Source organism: Tripterygium wilfordii, chromosome 6, assembly GCF_013401445.1.
Source record: "Tripterygium wilfordii isolate XIE 37 chromosome 6, ASM1340144v1, whole genome shotgun sequence".
NCBI lineage: Eukaryota > Viridiplantae > Streptophyta > Magnoliopsida > Celastrales > Celastraceae > Tripterygium > Tripterygium wilfordii.
In genome coordinates this window covers 7,312,670-7,332,081 of record NC_052237.1, presented here as the reverse complement: position 1 = coordinate 7,332,081, position 19,412 = coordinate 7,312,670, and the positions used below count along the sequence as shown (strand labels likewise).

The 19,412-nt window shown below is 36.9% G+C and overlaps 3 protein-coding genes across 4 annotated transcripts; 1 reads left to right on the top strand and 2 right to left on the bottom strand.

The window, feature by feature from the left end:
- Positions 1–2,847: 2,847 nt before the first annotated feature.
- Positions 2,848–4,301, top strand: LOC120000916 (two-component response regulator ARR4-like). Of its 2 annotated transcripts, XM_038849084.1 has the most exons (3): positions 2,848–3,214; positions 3,297–3,550; positions 3,635–4,298. In XM_038849084.1, the coding sequence occupies exons 2-3, from the start codon at positions 3,509–3,511 to the stop codon at positions 4,088–4,090; spliced, it is 498 nt and encodes a 165-aa protein (XP_038705012.1). In that variant the 5' UTR covers positions 2,848–3,214; positions 3,297–3,508; the 3' UTR covers positions 4,091–4,298. The 2 variants fall into 2 exon arrangements, with proteins under 2 accessions (XP_038705012.1, XP_038705010.1); XM_038849082.1 differs by having other exon boundaries at positions 3,297–4,301.
- A 4,913-nt stretch (positions 4,302–9,214) lies between these two features.
- On the bottom strand, positions 9,215–11,371 carry LOC120001029 (non-functional NADPH-dependent codeinone reductase 2-like). Its single transcript, XM_038849243.1, has 4 exons — positions 10,984–11,371; positions 10,646–10,892; positions 10,365–10,544; positions 9,215–9,668 (listed from the first exon to the last, which is right to left on the bottom strand). Exons 1-4 carry the CDS (start codon positions 11,304–11,306, stop codon positions 9,444–9,446), a joined length of 975 nt encoding a protein of 324 aa, XP_038705171.1. The 5' UTR covers positions 11,307–11,371; the 3' UTR covers positions 9,215–9,443.
- A 2,775-nt stretch (positions 11,372–14,146) lies between these two features.
- LOC120000652 (uncharacterized mitochondrial protein AtMg00810-like) lies at positions 14,147–15,504 on the bottom strand. The gene is made up of 2 exons (XM_038848780.1): positions 14,722–15,504; positions 14,147–14,326 (listed from the first exon to the last, which is right to left on the bottom strand). The coding sequence occupies exons 1-2, from the start codon at positions 15,502–15,504 to the stop codon at positions 14,147–14,149; spliced, it is 963 nt and encodes a 320-aa protein (XP_038704708.1).
- Positions 15,505–19,412: the final 3,908 nt, after the last annotated feature.

Sequence of the window (19,412 nt, the reverse complement as noted above, 5' to 3'; positions counted from 1 at the left end):
TTAATTGATTTTTTTCATCTAGTGAATATGTGTATGAAAGTTAATATTCATATTAGTATTTGCTTGGTTTCTTCTGTGTTGAAAATTTGGCCGCTGTAGATAGAAGTATTTGGATTGTTGATGATGTGTGTGTTCAAGTGTGCCAGGACTTATTGTCAGTCGAAAATTTTTGATATGAGATTGCACCAATCTGTCTTGTCACCAAATGAGCTATGTATAGTTTGAAAACACAAAACTACTGATTCGAGGTTGCTTTCCTGAAAAATGATTTAAAATTTAGCTTGTGCCAAATGAGAAAAATAGTAGATAGAAGACTAACACTGGAATGAAAAGCACTTTTATTAATGAAATGAAAAGAAACAACACATCGTTGGAATGTATTGAGGGACATGTTTTACCGTTGTCAGGTGTCCGCTGAATATCTACAAAATGAACAAACGTTAACATCAAATATCATTACCGTTGTCAGGTGTCCGGTGGTGATGGGATAAGCATTGCCATTGGTGGGCTCCAAATTGACACGTGTCAGTAGGTGATTGGAGGAGCCCCCATATTGACACGTGTCAGTTGGTGATTGGAGGAGGTTCCATATTGACACGTGTGTTTAAAAGATGTAAATTGAATATGGTTTTGTATTGGAAAATTTACGACACTCGGCAGAATACCCAATTGGGGCAGAATCTTTTGGGTACAGCTTATACAAGGGCGGTTAATTGGGATGGGAAGGCTAATGAGGCAGGCGACCGTGACAGCAAATATCACGTCGCAGAGATGAAATTGAAATTGAGATTCTCGTGCGATATGACCACGAGAAGAGAAAAGAAAAGAAATCCACCAAATCGCTTTTGCTTTGATTGAAAAGACAATTCGAGCAAATGTCCCAAGATTTTCAAGATCTTCAGTGTAAAAAACGACTTACTAAAAGTCCAAACCATGATCGTGTAGGCCCCGCCACCCGAGATCTCTATGGGCCTCCCCAAATCTTGGCAATTCTCTCTCTCTCTCTCTCTCTTCTTACTTGTCTCTTCCTTTGCTTCAGCCAAATTTAATAACTTATTACTTCTTTTTCGTAAAAAATCACTGATTAGCTGCCCCTTTCACCGCATTTATAAGTTTAGTGATTGTGCCTTAGAATAAATTTAATGATTTAAATTGGTTATTATGAGGATTGAGTGTGGTTGAGTCCCACATTCACGACCTGGTCATGCGTTCATAATTCAGATGAACATACATATTTTATTTTTATTTGAATTTAGGGAAGCCCTTAAATTTCTCACTATATATGTACATGTACAGTAATATTGGGTAGTCCATATAGTGATTTTAAAAAAAATACATGTTAGATTTTTTAAAAAATTATATATTCAGAATCAGAGTATAAAACTCTTCATAACAAGATTTATTCTCGATGAGTTTTATTGAGTAAATTTTAATTTCATTATTTTTTTCAATAGAATTTCAAAAACATTGAATTCAAAACTAAAATATTGAATTTTAGACTGTGTTTTAAAAAAATGGAATCTATATTAAACCAATAAATGTTGGACAATGAAATTTAATTTCATTCTAAGTGAGTTGTACAACCAATGAAACTCTCTCACTATAAAAGAGAGGTAAAGTCTCAAATTACTTTTTTAAGCTCTAACTGTTGATTACTTTGGCTAGTGATTATCTTTGAGACGAACTCGAGCGTCGGAATGCCCACGGTCGTCCAACGATCATCGTGTTCATAGACAATATTTGTTTTTCAAGATAAGAGTAGCCGGACCACGAAAGAGTAGTCAACCGAACATCACAACAACCCCTAACAACATTAAGAAGTGCTCGACCAACTTAGTGATTAGTTTTTGTTCACTACATTCTACATCCCTTTGTCATAGAGGACGAATAATCAAACCACCCTTATTCAAAAGAAAAGTTAAATAAAAAGAACAAATTTTCTTTGACATACGTAAAAGCAGCAAAAACTAAAAACAAAGGCAACTAACATAAGTCACTTCGACCTCAAAAAGCATAGCTAGAGAGATCAAAGCACAAAAGAGCATCAATCACCATTGCAAACACATAAATTTAAAAATTAAAAAGTCATTTAGCCCCATTGTTTAAATGGTTTGATTTTATATACTCGAGCCACTGATTAGAGTGATAAAAATGATGTGTATCATCCTGATGATAAGCGTTCGAATCTCTCTCACTGTTTTAAAAAAAAAACAACTCACTTTATCAATTGATCAATCCAGGCATATTTTGTTTTATCTATACAAAAATTTATTAGATATGAATTAGTGGAATTCAGGTAATGGACAGACTAAAATTACTAAGTATTAAATCAGTGGAGTATCATGCTTGAAGCACCAATTTAGGGTTTAGGGTTTACAAAATAGTTCACTCCATCACTTATTAAATGACCAATGTAAAAAAAAAAATAAAGAAGCAAAAAATAATAGACAAGAAAACAGTACACGAGGTAGCATGTGCATGACAAATGACAGTGGTGGGGACCAGTCGTCGTCGATGAATGTTTACCGGCTATAGCAAAGTACCGAGCCGGTTATTGTACCTGTTTTTGATGCCGCCCTTTCAGAATTCAGACGCGTGTCAGTTTTACCAATTATTTTAGGAGTTGACGGCGGCCACCTCCATTGACCTACTGTCAACTTTTTCCTCGATCCCGGCCATTCACTCGCACAAATCCCAAAACGATTTGACCAATATCTCACGATACCATCATATCTGCAAGGCGATCGGACCAAAGTGGATATTAGAATCCGGATCCACTTTTCTTGTTATTATAATGTCTCCCCCTTGAAAAAATAATAATACAATAAAAGTAGATACGGAGGGATTTGTTAGAGAGAGAAACAGAAAGATTTGATTGAGAATACAGAGAGACAGAAATATAATCGATTCAGAGAGAGAGAGAGAGAGAGAGAGGCATTACGTTCACAATACATAAAGACTGTTGTGTGTTTAAAGAGTTACTCATAAATACTTACCCATTGAAGATTGTACAATCGTGAAGAAGCTATGGCGAGAAATGGCATCGCGTCCTGGACTACGGCGACGGCGACGGCAACGGCGACGGCGACGGAGAGTCTGAGTAGCTTCGATCATTCTATGTCTGATTCTGAAGAGGTTCATGTTTTGGCAGTCGATGACAGCCTTGTTGATAGAAAAGTCATTGAAAAGTTGCTCAAGATTACTTCATGTAAAGGTTTGTAAGTCTCTATCGATTTCTTAAGTCTTTTAACAATTTTAATTTTGGAATGTAAATGAATTTCTGTTTGGATATGAAGTGACTGCGGTGGATAGTGGAATAAGAGCACTTCAGTTTCTGGGATTAGACGAGGAGAATAATTATTCTGTTGGGTTTGATGTGAGTGACTGAAATATTGAACTTTGAACTCTGAATGAATTATTCTGTGCTCTGTTATTTGTTGATTAGTTAATCGATTACTGTGTTACATTTTAGAGTTTAAAGGTGGATCTGATTATCACCGACTACTGTATGCCTGGAATGACAGGATACGACTTGCTGAAGAAAATCAAGGTAAACAGTGAGTCAGATTCATCATTTCAGAGTTTGAAGGTTTGCGTTTCGAGTTGTCAGATTTTGATTTTCTTTTGTGAGCAGGAATCGTCTGCCTTGAGAGAGATTCCGGTGGTAATCATGTCATCTGAGAACGTAGTGACTCGAATCGACAGATGCTTGGAAGAAGGAGCAGAGGATTTTATTGTAAAGCCCGTGAAGTTGGCAGATGTGAAGCGCTTGAAAGATTACATGACCAGAGACGGAAACCAAGAGAGACGCATCAACAACAAGAGAAAGCTTCCAGAGACTTGTGATCTATGTTCATCATCACCGTCCGTCTCATCATCGTCTTCGACATCGCCATCACAATTGCCGTCGCAATCTCCGTCGCTGTCACCATCACCGTCACCGTCATGCTCCACTCCCAGCTCTCCGCCACCATCGTCGTCAGATTCTCCTTCACCATCACCATCACCATCACCATCAGCATCAGCGCCGTGTTCTCCACCACCGTTGGAATCTCCTACCAGACGGCTTAAAATGTCCTGCTTGGATTAGATCCTGACCGTCTGTTATGTACTCTGTCTCACCGTGCAAATATTCGCAATTTCCTGTTATATGTAACGGTTTTTTTGTTGCAACACACCGTTTTAACTTTTAATTTTTATTATTTTTCGGTGGGGTTATTTATTTTGTTAATTTATTATGTGATAGAGAATTAATTAACAAGTTTTTAAGACTGACTGAACTAATTCTAAACGTTATGGAATGGTATGATAAGATACTTGAATTGTTGAGGAGCATGTGGTGGTGGTGGGCGAGATGGGATTTTCTTGGGTAATGTTTGATATTGTCTACCTGAAGAGATAAAAGAGAATATTTGATTTGGGTTTGAGGAGATACGATGCAGAGTTGGGTGGTGGGGTGTGCTGGAAATGTTCCCTCATGGAGGAGTTGGCTGGTGTGGGTGGTGCAGTGGTTTGTCTATTTGTTGTCTATTTGGTAATCAAGGCCAATATGGGCCCTGGCTGCCAGGGGGACCTTAATTGTATTTGTACAGTGTAGGCCCTAAAAGTTGTAGACGTGTTGATGATTGAGATCACAGAGAGATTTCTGGGACCTACATGACCAACATAAGAGACTTTTCTACGTTTAGCATTGACTCTTGCTTTTCTTTTTAAGTAAATTGTGTGATCCACTCAATTAGTAAAATTGTTGGTCTCCTAATATTTTTTTATTAAAAAAAATGAGTTGATGCTTCCCAATATTTGAGAAGCAATTGATATCTCAATTATTTCAATTGCTAAGTTGTATGCATAAAATTTCATGTATATAATATGAACATGTAGAACCCACGAATTTAAAACCTACGTGTACGTATGAAGCTATTGCTATTGCAATGCAATTGGATGCAAAATTGAATAATTTCCGACCTGGTGCTTCAAGGACCATTCCTAGTAAATCAGCTCAACCTGGCACCTTTACTGCCAAACCAATTGAATTGTTCAACAAGAAAATACAACCTGCAGAACTACCTACTAAAAGGTTCTCTCCTTAAGAGGTGTAGGATAGAAAAATTAAAGGATTATGTTTTTGCTGAATGAAAAATATGTTAGGGGGTGTAGGACCCCATTTTTGTCCGACCCGACGGACTACCCTATGAATGCAAATCCTACCAAGATCCTACGAGTGCAACCTTTTACAAAGACGGGAAACAGGTTCAAAATTGCGAATCTTTATTGTTCGAAAGTAAGATTACAAATGGAAAAAGAAAAATAAAGAGGTCCTTTCTACGAAACTAGTCATAAAGAAGCCATTGACAGACCATCTTCCTTATGGACGCAGACACAAATGATCCTTTGGTCCCTAAGGTGGGATTCAGGAAGCGGAGCTTGTATGCCCACTGTTGATGGACCCAAATCCTAATGATCCATCACTTGATGGGAGCAAAGGCCGAAACGTGCAATCATGTAACCATATTTAAAGAGTAGGTCTCCCTTCGACTCTTTCTCTGGCTGAAACAGGAGACACGCGTATGTCGCTCTAGATGTCCTCACAAAAGCAAGAATCATAAATACCAATAAATTTTCCATATTTAGATTTCTAGATGTCATTCATGACATTTAGTTCATATGCGGCTTTCGCGTATCTCAACATAATTCTTTATACGCTGGTTCAAACTATGCATGCTAGTATTTCCATTTAGAATAGGTAGTGTTTCACGTATCACATTCATCTGTGTCCCTTATTACCTCATGTCAAAGTAGGTAGTGCATCCTGAATAATGCATTTATATGTATCCCCTGTTTACCCACTCGAAAATAGGCAGAGCCTCACTCATTTTTCACATATTCGAATCTCCTATATCACTCGTGTCACCCATGTATAATGCATCTTTTTATTAGCATCACCATTATGTATTATGTTGTCCTCCCAACAACAAAGGCTCCGTGACACCATCTGGAAATCATGTGCATCCTTCACATAGGATCATACAGACTGCAAATGGGACGTTGGTTAGACCGACCCCCAACCCCTTCTTATTTTACTCATCCTTATACTGTAAATATGCTTGCAAAGGTTTTTCACTAACGATGACATGATTCGAGACTCTTTTATCTCTCGTACGGTTACTATCCTGTTTGAAAAGACGCCATGGGATGTCTAACACCTTTCCCATGCATAATCAAACCCCTAAACCAAAGTGGATCTCTGGTAATACATGCAGATCAAGCCTTAACAGTTGGACTTCAAGTTGTGTCTATAAATATCAAGTGGTAGCGACTTCAAAAGCACTCGGGTGGGTTGTAATGACACATCTGAGCTTATACTTGCTTCGTAATCCCAGTTACGATAGAGGGCATAAAATGTGCCAAGAAGTAGTTATTGCTATTAGAGGTGAATTTTGAAGAAAATGGAACGCCAGAAGTAGAAATGGAGGAAATTGGTGCAAATGGAACTATTCTAGTGCAGGCTTTAGAGTTTCAACAATTAGAACTCAATTAATGTGCTTACTATGGAGTAGTAGCAAATGAATCAATTAAAACCACGAAGATCTGAAGATTTCTAAAATCCAATCCAGTCTTGATTTTAATAGATTCTGAGAGCACACATAATTTGTTGATGCTAGGTGGTTTATAAAGCAATTAGACTGTCAGATTGAAAAAATTAGGGAGTTTGAAGTTATGATATCAGATGGAGGAAGGGTGAGAAGTACATGATGTTGCAAGGATATTCCATTGTCTATGGACAATTACAACTCCATAACTAATTTATTAATTGGTGCTTCCATTAGGTGAATGTGATGTGGTTCTAGGAATACAATGGTTGAGTGTTGCCAGTCTTATAATCTGGGATTTCCAATCACTCATCATGGAGTTCAGTTGTGGGGAAACATCTTATCAATTAAAGAGTGATAAGTAGAAGGTGACAGAAATACAAGAGGCTTCCCTTCATCAAAATGAAAAGATACTTGCTTAGGAGTACTGTTGTATTGTAAGGATCCAATGGACATTGCGTCACAGAAGGAGCAACCAACCAATCAGTTAGAAGATCTTAACTCATATATTATTGACCACATATGAGACTATTTTTCATATTCCAACTTTCTCACCACCAATAAGGAGTCATGATCACAAAATCCCTTTAATTTCATGAGCTAAACCGCTCCTAGTAGGAGGCCTTATCATTATGGGCCACTCCAAAAGGATGAGATTGAGAAGGCAGTACATGAACTTTTGGAGGTAGGATTCTTTTAATTAAGAGCAAATCATAGTCCATTTTCATCCTTGTATTGTACCATTAGAATTATACTTAATCTTGTAAATCCACTTACATCCTATAAGTTTTCTGTTTGGAGGCATGGTTGTGAGTTCCCAAGTGTTATTGTCTTCTAAGACTTTCATTTCTGCATCCATAACTAGCTATACACCAATTGTTGTCTTTTAAAGCATCTTGATACTTAGTTGGTTCTTGTTGTTTAACGATTGCAGATAAGAAATGAAAGTCAGATGGAGAATGTTTATGCATGAACGGAGATGCCACTTCACAATGAAAATCAGATAAGTAAATAGCTAGGTCTTTTTCTTGTTCTTGTTCTTGTTCTTGAATTATGATTCGATGAGATATATTTTCATCTGTTGCTTCTGGTGAAATATTTATGTTTTGAGTTTTTTCATTGTGGTCAGATAAGTAACTAGCTAGGTCTCATAGTTTACAAGGAACATCCAATCTTCTGGTAACATGTGGCGGAGGCAGGGTATTTTTATCTTTGACGTTTGTTCATTTTGTAGAATTCTGGTAGTTACTAGCCTAGAATCTAGGGATCAATTACTACAAATCAAGAATGTCTGAAATCTAGTATCCAAAATGCTACAAATTAGGAAATATTTGTCTTAAGAGCTTATTCTCTTTTAAATTAGTTTGTTGAGGAACAATCGAGATTTTAGCATAGTCGTCTCAAAGAGAGTTCAGGAGAAACCGGAGTTTGTTAGCCATACGTTCCTGAATTCTCTCAAGAACGTTTCCAGCTACTACATGACACTGAGAGATCAAAGCCACATTCATCCTGTACATCAAGGAAGATGATATTTTTCCACGATCTTTCGTGCAGAAGCATCAACGGAATGACTGTTGTTAGCCATGTTCCCACAATCTCAAGCACAAATCCTGTAAATCTACAAGGTGGAGCAGATCACAACCTCCAAGAGGGCCCACATCCTCTTTGAAGAAGAATTATGACCAGAAAGATACTCCCATCATCCTCATTTTCAGGAGAAGGTTATGATTATGAAGACCACTAACCCAATCACTCTGGCAAGCAGCAACAAGATGGTTTTACCATGATCCCCATGACAGAGTACGTGAAGTGAATGCTAGAGAAACATGAGAAGAATCAAGATCATCCCTTGGCATTATAAAAGAAGAGAAAGAAGAATCTACAAAACACCACGTGTGAACCAACAGACCCCGAGTCAATTACAGACCCAGCGTCTTCAAATTCTATTCTTTATTGCTTTCTTAGGCATGACTCATGCCACTTATCTTTTCAATTAGCATGGCTCCGGCCAATAAGTTTTTAGATTTCTCTTTTTCCTTTCCAAAAGCCTTTGCAGTTATGTCTTTATTTTAGCTTGTAAAGAACGCCTACATCTCAGGATGTATCAATTTTCAATGAAATTCTTGATGCATTTCAGTAACGTGTTGTTTTTCATTTCACTCCATTAGGAAGTCTTTTCACTCTGGTGATAGTCTTCTGTCTCTTGCTTTTTTTTAGATTGACATTTCACGAATTTTAAGTCATTTTCCTGAAAGGCAAATCACAAGCCAGCAACTTTGTGTTCTCTAACTGCACACAGTCCGTCTAATGAAGAGGTCAGACTCGATGCAATCCTCTATCAAATCATTTGGAACATCTACAACCTCAATACTCCCAATCTCCAGTGTCAGAATTGTGACATCTCCTGTCCAGCGTAGAAGACGACGAACATATTCCATTAGTTTATATTTGAGAATCACTGTCAATATTATTTTTGGGATACAATATTGTCTCGATTATATATGTGCATATTACAAATACTGAATATATACTCGAATAAATGCGGTGTAACAGCAAAAAGATCATTCCATGTAGACAGATGTTTCGTCAACTTTAAAACAAATTTGCAGCATCACTATTTATATAAGATGAAATGTTAACAATGAACGATTGTGTTTGTTCATGTTCAACAGTTGCAATTATTCAAGTTTAAAACGAAAATTGCTTTGATTATTCATGTTCAACAAGCTACAACACTGATTGCTGGGAAATCTTCATATGAAGTTTGTTCAATTTATTACAAATACTGGTTTCCTGAAAGTTTCATTGCTTGATAGGTCTTCAGGGAAAAAAGTTCCATGTATGGAATTGGAATCAAACCTCTCCATCCCAAAGCTCCTCAACTGTCTTGAAAGGCCCATCTATGGAGATGAATTGTTCTCCGAGGTATCCTCTGACTTGCTCAATCTCACTAATCTTTTTGGCCTCTTCCGTAGTCAATGCCCAGTTGAATATGTTGAGGTTTTCTTTCATTCTCTCCTTGTTGAAACTCTTCACCAATGCACACACCCCTTGCTCATATGCCCATCTCAAAGACACCTGCTTAGGCACCATATGTTAGAGCATTCCGTATATGATTTCATTTAAACTTTTAAAATTATCCTTTCAAACAACTATTGGAATTATCAATTAGAGACTCCACTTTGTGGGTGTTTGCAAACACACCCTCTCTTATCATCTTGCAGTTTCATCTACTATTGATTCAAGGGAAAACCAAATTGTGATTTTGATGGTAGTAAAAATGAGAGAAAGAAGGAGAAAGATAGAATAAAATTGATTTACTACTTTGTTCCATGGAATTGTCAAGGTAAAGATGAAGGATATATAGAGAATGAGTAAAAGGCAGTCAAAGAATTTAATTAGCCTTTTTTTTAAAAAAATTTGAGATAGAAGTAAAAATACTGATTTGGAATTTAGAAAAATTTAATTCGTCTTTAGTTGGGGTTTATGCGTTAAAATAATATATATATATATATATATATATCGTGATATTGATGGATCACTTAATGGAGAAAAAGTTGGAAAACATGCATAGAAAGTAGAGAGTGACTTTATCCAATACAATGTAGGGTTTGGCTTTTATCATTCGAGTAGTGCCAAAGTAAGTGTCGGCAACTTATTATGTTATTTTTGATTTTCATCCATCCATTGTGTTATTTTTCGGGCTCATTTGTGTGGTCTATCCTGTCAACTTATTATCATATATATTTAGCTTTTTTAGAGAGACAAGAAAACCTGGGCCACCGATTTTCCTCGTGCCTCAGCAATTTGATTGAGTACCCTGTCCTCCATCACCCTGTTGTTTCCCCACATGGTTCCTGTTGATCCTAAAACTGAGTAGGCTGTCAAGATGACTCCATTTGCCTTGCAGAATTCCATGAGCTTCTTTTGTTGCCACAGTGGTTTAAACTCCACCTTCAATAATTTCACACCATAATATTTACATCAAATCTAAAACTTACATGTATAGGTGTGGTGGGGGGAGGATTGTATATATAGGCATTGCTAAGACTTACTTCATTGACAGCCGGAGGGATCCTTGCGGTAGCTAGGATGTAACCAAGCTTTGTACAAGAGAAATTGCTGACTCCAATGGACTTGGTGAGGCCAAATGTCTGACATTCTTCCATGGCTTTCCAAACAGATGTATAGTCCATGGGAAGAAACTCTCTATTCCTTACTCGATCCTTGGCGGACCCCCCTGGTTTTGTGCTCACTGGCCAGTGAATAAGATAGAGATCAAGATACTCCAACTTGAGGTTTCTGCAAAAGTAACAACATTGAAACATGTTCAGAGACGCCATTTGTGGAAACTATAAAGGAATTAAAACATATATAGTATTTATAATATTACTCTAGGCTTTTCTTGAGGGCAGGGAGGACTAGTTCAGGGTGGCCATCATTGCACCATAGCTTGGAGGTTATGAAGAGGTCATCGCGGGATTTGATTAAGCCGCAAGAAAGTGCTTCGGCTATGGCCTCACCAATGGGCTGCTCTGTGAGATAAAATGACGCTGTGTCAAAGTGTCTGTAACCAAGCTCAATTGCCTGGAGAATTGCTGATTTAGTGGCTTGTGGTCCAACAGGAGGGAAGGTTGCTGTTCCCAGGCCCAACAAAGGCATTTTGTGGCCGCCACTCGAGCTCAGGAGGACTTGAGGAACTTGGGAAGATGCCATTGCTATACTGGTGGAATCCTTGCCGTAGTAGAATCTTTTTGATTGATGAAATTGGGGAATAGCATGCTAGCTTAGAGAAATTCAGGGAAAAAAAAAGTTTGTGAATATGTTTGACTGTTGACCATCTATTAGGCCCTAACATTAAAGTCTAGTTACAACAAAAAGCAATTATCTTTACGTGTTACTGACATAAACTAGAATTTGCTCATGATACTCCGTAGGAGCATTACGTAAATTTAACCCAAATAATTCGAAGAGATATTATTCGATTTTGGTCTAACTCATACAATTTTGTCCTTAAAAGAACTTTCTTGGATGAGAGATATTTGATTTTAGGTGGGAGCTATTTGTACTCTCCATTTTTTCATTTACACCCCATTACTAGAAATCCCATTAAAAATTCACATGAATATGAATTAACCCTTTTTTTATTATTATTTTTTAAAAACTATTCACCCCCCATATACGTTTCTTGTCTAAAAACATAGCACAAAAACACTTCTTTGATGTTGTATTCCTTATTTTTGTTTGTATGAGTGTTAATTTTGTTTTCTTGTATCAAACTTCATGTCTTTTATGGAAGCTGCTTTAGTTACCAGACCAAAAAAATAAAAATAAAATCATAGAAAACCAGCACCTACCTTATTATGCATTTCCACTTGTCGATCTGCTCTTCTTTATCGTTCTTAAGAAGCAGTTTATCAAGAAAAAAGTTCAAATGGTAGAGATTATCTCAGTTTCATGTGAAGTAGGCTTATTTGCTACTTGTTTTGTTCTCCTCAAGATAGAGATTTTAGTCCAAGATGAGACTGCTATATATGTAGTTACTAACAATTTAAAATCCCTGCAAATGTACAACCAATTTCTCAGTATAGTTAGTAGCAAGGGTCGATCCCATGAGGAATGATATTAATATATATACATAATCTAACCGTTATTTACAAGTCACACACAATTCTGATGGGGGGTTTTGGTACGTAGAAGAAAATAAACTGAAATTAAGACTAAGATTGAAGAAGAAAGGTTTGGGAAGAAGATAATTAATGGAAATAATGGCTAGGGCTCACTATCCACCACTGAACAATCAAACAATTCACAAATAGTGGTAGATTAACAATTCCAACAAATATATATATGATGACGATATTCACAGCAAGGTCATGGCCAAACTGTAGGTTGTATGATTCTCTCTTAGGTTGTAGGCATTCAAGAATTTATTTCCCATAATTAGTTCTTACATAATTATGTGTTGCATGCAAGAACATTATCAACATGGGCGATTGACTTTGTGCTCTACAACAAATTAACCCCAATACATATTACCAAGGCAACTACTCAAGGAAACAAATATCAGAATTCCAAATATCATGGAGAAATCAAAATCATCATAAATGTAGAAACTGAAAAATCTACCGCCGATTATTTATAAACTGAAATTATGTTCAGGGTTTCAAGCTCAGCCCCAGCTAACAAGAGTTATTACAAATACTAAATACTAATATAAAACACAACATATTTACAAACTCTTATTATGCCTCTGTCTCTGCTTGTCTCTGCCTCTGCCTCCCTGCTACTCTCCGTAGTTTGAATGTTTTCTTCAATTATATCTCCTCCTCCTTTTATTTACAAAAATCTCTCTCTCTCTATTAACCAGTGTCTCTACTCCACTACTCTCTTTCCACTCACTCACGGCTCCATTATATTTGTAAAAGTTTTACCCACCAATTTGACTTTTTCCTCTCTATTTCCTCCACTTTCTTCTTTGTGCGACATCTCTTCTTTCATTACATCTTATTCTCACTCTCTATTTTCTTCATTAATGCTCCGTTTGTTTGAAGGAAAGCTAACATCTCATAGAAAATAGATCTCAAGAAAATAACTATCATGAAAAAAAAAAACTAATTTCTAGTGTTTGGACAAAAAAAATTGTTAATATTTTCTAATGTTTGTTTGGTGGAAAACATAAATTTGAGGCACAACGTTATTATTTTTTATCATGTGTGTATACATATATTTATCAATGTGTCAATACATAGCAACTATAAGACGCAAATATTAAATTCTAGTTTGAGACAATAATCCAACAAAATAAAGAATAATCCAACTTCTTTTATGCTTTTTATATACAAACACATCCAATATTACTTCATTTCACTATATATGTGGATGTGTATATAACTATAAATGGTCAATCTACACAAGTATATGCTCAGTACATTCTCTAATAGAATATATTCACAATATCACAGTAATATAATTTGTTAAAACTAATATTCTCTAATTAAGATTTTTCATATATATACATATAAGATGTATAATTTTAATGTCTTATTATATATATGAGGTACAATTTTAATTGATCTAAAAGCTCCTCCGGATCCCACGTGACATTGAGAAAAAAAATGTCTTAATTTAATATTTAATGTCTTATTATATGTATTTATATGTATAGAGTATTATATATAAAAGATACAGTTTTTTTAATTCATCTTAAAAAGCCTTCCATGTATACTTTTAGTAAAAAAATTAGCTTAACAATCAGTTTATTGTTGTGGAGAAAACAATATCCCAAGGATAATAAGGGAAATTGCTTTCCATCTTACAACTCCTTATTTTGAGTTGACTTATTATAAATTTTGTTTTCTTATCTCCAAACACCACAAAGTTAGGAAAACAAATTCAGGAGGTTGATTTTCCGTCAAACAAATGGAGCATAAGACCCACCATTTTGTCTTCTTTTCCTTTATATCATCGGTGTAGGTCCCACGTGTCTCCCATTTCTTTTGCAACCAAAAGTCTTTCATTTTTGCTGGTGATTTCCGCTAGAGCGCCATATACCGCTAGAGCGAAATTTCCCAGTGTATTTGCTGATCCACAACCTCAAAGTGGCAGTACAGCGCCCCATAGGGCGGGTGCGCATCATCCAAATCCGTGGGGGCACCTAGGAGTACTGGAGCGAAAATCCAACCTTTTAATACTGAAATATGATGTTTTTGTTCCACAACTTGTATAAGTTGTCCCTATATCAAAACACAAGGAAAACACAAATAATGTTGGGAAAAAAATTTTGTGGGCTGTGAAGGATAAAGAAGAGGACAAGTGTTTTGCTGCAAAACAGAACTCTTATTGTTTTTTTCTTCTTCTCCATTTAACAGCTTAAACGTGCCTTTTTATAGGCTTACAAGATAACAGAAAATACTAAAATATCTCAACAACATCCTGAGATTATTGATACCAGTAACCAGAAAATTAAGGACTAAGCTACCGCATAAAAATAGGTAACTGAAAAGACCAAGTCAGTCACTTTGAATCAGTCTTCAACACTCCCCCTTGATTCAAAATTGCACACACCAAGTTGTGATCTGAAGTAAACATGTTTCTCACAAGGAAGTGGTTTCGTGAATATATCTGCTACTTGCTCATGAGTGTTGCAGAACTTCAAGGCTATAATTCCAGTTGCAACTTGCTCTCGAATGAAGTGATATCGGATATCTATATGCTTCATCCGATCATGAAATGCTGGATTTTTAGCCATTGCAATTGTTGACTTGTTGTCACAAAAAATCTGAGTTGCCCCTGTTTGTTCTTGATGAAGATCTGCAAGAAGTCTCCTTAGCCATATAGCTTGACACACAGAAGAAGTTGCAGCTACGTACTCCGCTTCTGTAGAAGACAACGCGGTCATTGCTTGTTTCTTTGAGCTCCAAGTGACAGCTCCTGACCCAAGCTTAAAAATGTTTCCTGAAGTGCTTTTTCTATCATCAATTGAACCTGCCCAATCACTATTAGTGAAACCAAATAACTTAAAGTCAGGAACATTAGTGAACCATATTCCATAGTCCACGGTTCCAGCAATATAGCGCATAATTCTCTTTGCCGCTCCAAAATGTTGCTTAGAAGGACTGTGCATAAACCTGGAAACTATGCTCATAGAGAATGCAATATCAGGTCGAGTATTAGTCAAATAAATCAAACCACCAACCAAGCTTCTAAAGTTCCTTGCATTTGCTTTCTCTGTTCCATCTTCAAGCTGCAGTTTCTCATTTACATTCATAGGTGTAGCTGCCATCTTACAATTCAACATATTAAACTTTTTAAGGAGATCAGTAGCATATTTCTTTTGAGAGACAAATACTCCATCTTTTCCTTGTTTCACTTCAAGGCCAAGGAAAAAATGAAGTGAGCCCAAATCTGACATTTCAAATCTCCTCATCAGCAACAAGAGAAATAGATGACCCCATATAGATTATATCATCCACATAAAGACAGACTATGAGAAAGTCATGTTTACCTTGCTTCTTCAAATAAAGCGTGGGCTCATTCTCGCTTCTTTCAAATCCACTTTCTCGAAAGTAGGAGTCAATTTTGTTGTACCATGCTCGTGGAGCCTGCTTTAGCCCATAGAGTGCTTTTTTCAACTTATACACATGTGCTTCCCTTCCATGAATCACAAAACCCTCAGGTTGAGCAACATATACTTCCTCTTCCAATTCACCACTCAAGAAGGCGGATTTTACATCAAATTGATAAATATGCCAATGTAATTGTGCAGCCAAGGCTAAAATAATTCTCACTGTTTCAAATCGAGCAACAGGTGAAAAAGTTTCCTCAAAATCAATACCTTGTTGCTGTGAGTATCCCTTTGCTACAAGTCGAGCTTTGTGCCTTTGGATCTCTCCATTTGCGTGAAACTTTGTCTTGAATATCCATTTCAAGCCAATAACATTTTTTCCTTCAGGTAGATCTACAAGCTCCCATGTATCATTTCTTTGAATTGCCATCAGTTCCTCTTTCATAGCCTTAACCCATTCTTCTTTTGCCACTGCTTCATCAAAAGTTGTAGGATCTTCAAGAAACAAAGCAAATGTGCAAGTTTCATAGATCTTTTGCAAAGATCTAAATTTTTGGGGAGGTGACTCATCAGAGGAGCTATCTGAAGAAGTTGATCTACTTGTGCTTGAAGAAGGACTTGAAATTGATGAATTACTAGGACTGCTGGTGTTTGAAGTGGGCTCCAGATGAGTTGCTTGAACTTCATTTGATAGACTTTCAACATCTGGTACCTGAATTTCAACTTTCTCATTACTCCCATTCCAATCCCAGTTTGCATCTTCATCAAATACTACATTTCTGCTGATAATTACCTTGCCACTAGTAGGGTCATATAATCGATATGCTTTAGATTGTGAACAATAACCAATGAAAATGCATTTCTTAGATTTTTCATCTAGTTTATGATGATTTTGTGCAGGTACCAAAGCATAAGCTATACAACCAAAAATTCTTAGGTGACTTACTGAAGGCTTTGCACCTCTCCAAGCTCCATATGGCGTTTGGTCTAACACAGCCCGTGTAGGAGAAATATTCAGAAGATAGACTGATGTAGTAATTGCTTCAGCCCAGAATTCATTTGGAAGCTCCTTGGCTTTCAGTAAGCTTCTAGCCATTTCAACAACAGTCCGATTCTTCCGCTCTACAACGCCGTTTTGCTCCGGTGTATAAGGCGCTGTTAACTCCCTGCGAATGCCATTTTCTTCACAAAAAACTTTGAATTCGTTAGACAAAAACTCACCACCTCTGTCTGTTCGGAGAGTCTTTATGCAACTGTCACTTTGCTTCTCTACCAAAGCCTTAAATTTTCTGAAATTATCAAAAGTTTCTGATTTGTGCTTCAAAAAATACACCCAACTCATGCGACTATAATCATCAATAAAGAGTAAAAAATATCGACTCCCCCCAAATGATTCAATGTTCATAGGCCCACATAAATCAGCATGCACTAATTCAAGACAATGAGATGCTTTCCAAGCTTTGCCAACAGGGAAAGATTTTCTAATTTGTTTACCGTAAATGCATCCTTCACAAAAATCAATAGAATCAATTTTAGGCAGCCCAAGAACCATACCTTTCTGACTTAGCAATCTCAGTCCTTTGACATTCAAGTGTCCATATCGAAGATGCCACAACTTTGATTCACTGCACTGATTAGTAACAAGAGCATATGTTTCCACATTTGAGACATAAAGTGGAAACATGTTATTCTTTGTCATGCCGACACTCACCATAACTTGTCCAGATTTTTTTATCTTTGATTACGCATGAGTCATCATCAAACAATATTGAATATCCATTTTCCATTAACTGCCCAACACTTAATAGATTATGTGCCAAACCAGGAACAAAATGAACGTCATAAATGAATTTCACATTACCATGGCTAGTCTTGACTGCAACAGTTCCTTTCCCTTCAACCTGAATGGGCTTATTATCTCCAAGCCTGACTTTTATCTTCTTTGTTTCATCAAGCTCTTTAAACATAGACTTTATGCCACACATATGATTGGAACAACCACTGTCCACAAACCAAACATCATTAGGTACATCATTAGTGTCAACATAAGTCATGAATAACCTGTTTTCAGCATCATTTTCTTCTGCATGGTTGCCATCATTTTCTTCTGCATAACTGAGTTGCTTCTCTTTATACCAGCAGTCTGCCTTGACATGCCCAAATTTTTTGCAATGATGGCATTGAATACTGCCTCTACCTCGTCCACGGCCTCTTCCGCGAAAACCACCTCTTCCACGACCTCTTCCTGCTGTCCATTCAGTCACGGATGTCTCCCCCTTCACCTGGAATGCTTTTTCTTCGTTCTTTTCAAGTGTTCTGTTTATCCTTGCCTCATGTGCTTGCAAAGAACCCATTAGTTCATTGAATGTAAAAGTAGATAAGTCTTTAGATTCCTCAATTACAGCAACTACATATTCATACTTTGGAGTCAAACTTCTCAACACTTTTGCAACAATGGTTCGATCAGTAAGTTTTTCACCATAAGTTTGCATTTGACTCACAATAGCACTTACTCGAGACAGAAAATCTTGCAATGATTCTTTATTTGTCATGAGTAAAGTTTCAAACTCATGCCTAAGAGTCTGAAGTTTTATGGCCATTACCTTTGAGGAGCCTTGAAATTCTGTTTGCAAAGTAGTCCAGGCCTGCTTCGAAGTAGCAGCTCCTGCAATTCTTGAGAATATAGTCCCATCAACAGCTTGCTGGATGAAAAAGAGGGCCTTGGCATCCTTCTTTCTGTTTTCCTTCAACCGGTTCTCTTCATCAGGATCAGCGTACCCTTCCTCTACTAAGTCCCAAAGATCTTGAGACCTAAATAGAGTCTTCATTTTGATGCTCCAATACTCATAGCCGTCTCCGTTAAAAATTGGAATTTGTGGTTGAGAGACACTCACTGAATTGCCTTTGACAGCCATTTGAACCAATGCTCCGATACCAAAATTGTTGGGAAAAAAATTTTGTGGGCTGTGAAGGATAAAGAAGAGGACAAGTGTTTTGCTGCAAAACAGAACTCTTATTGTTTTTTTCTTCTTCTCCATTTAACAGCTTAAACGTGCCTTTTTATAGGCTTACAAGATAACAGAAAATACTAAAATATCTCAACAACATCCTGAGATTATTGATACCAGTAACCAGAAAATTAAGGACTAAGCTACCGCATAAAAATAGGTAACTGAAAAGACCAAGTCAGTCACTTTGAATCAGTCTTCAACAAATAAAACACTCGATTCCATCATAAATGAACGAGAACTTAATAGCAATTATGCACATAAGTGTGATTAAATATATACATATCAGAGACCAGAGTGGGAATATTTATGATTATACTCTTCCTACTTGGATTTTTTTTTTCGCAATTGATAATTGAATGGTATGCTTTGTATAGGCAGATTGTATTTCCTCTCAAACTTGACGAAGTCCAACCCAGTTTTGTCCAATTCTTCGAGAATGGCGGTGGTGGCATTAGTTTGAGCATTGAAGACGGTGGCTTCCAATTGTTGCAGAGACGCAAACGAGAGCAAATACAGATGGATAGATAAGGAAGAACAGGAGGGAAGAAACGGAGACAGAGGATGGTTAGGGTGGTAGGGTGTTTTGAGACTGGTTTTTTTTGGATTTTTTGGGGTATGAATGAGAAGATGTGGAGTGCAAATAGGTCTCACCTTGATTTTGCATGAAAATGAAAGAATCTGGAGTAATTAATGAACAAAATATTGCAGAATCAAAAGTGGCTTTAGTTTATGGCCAGATGAATG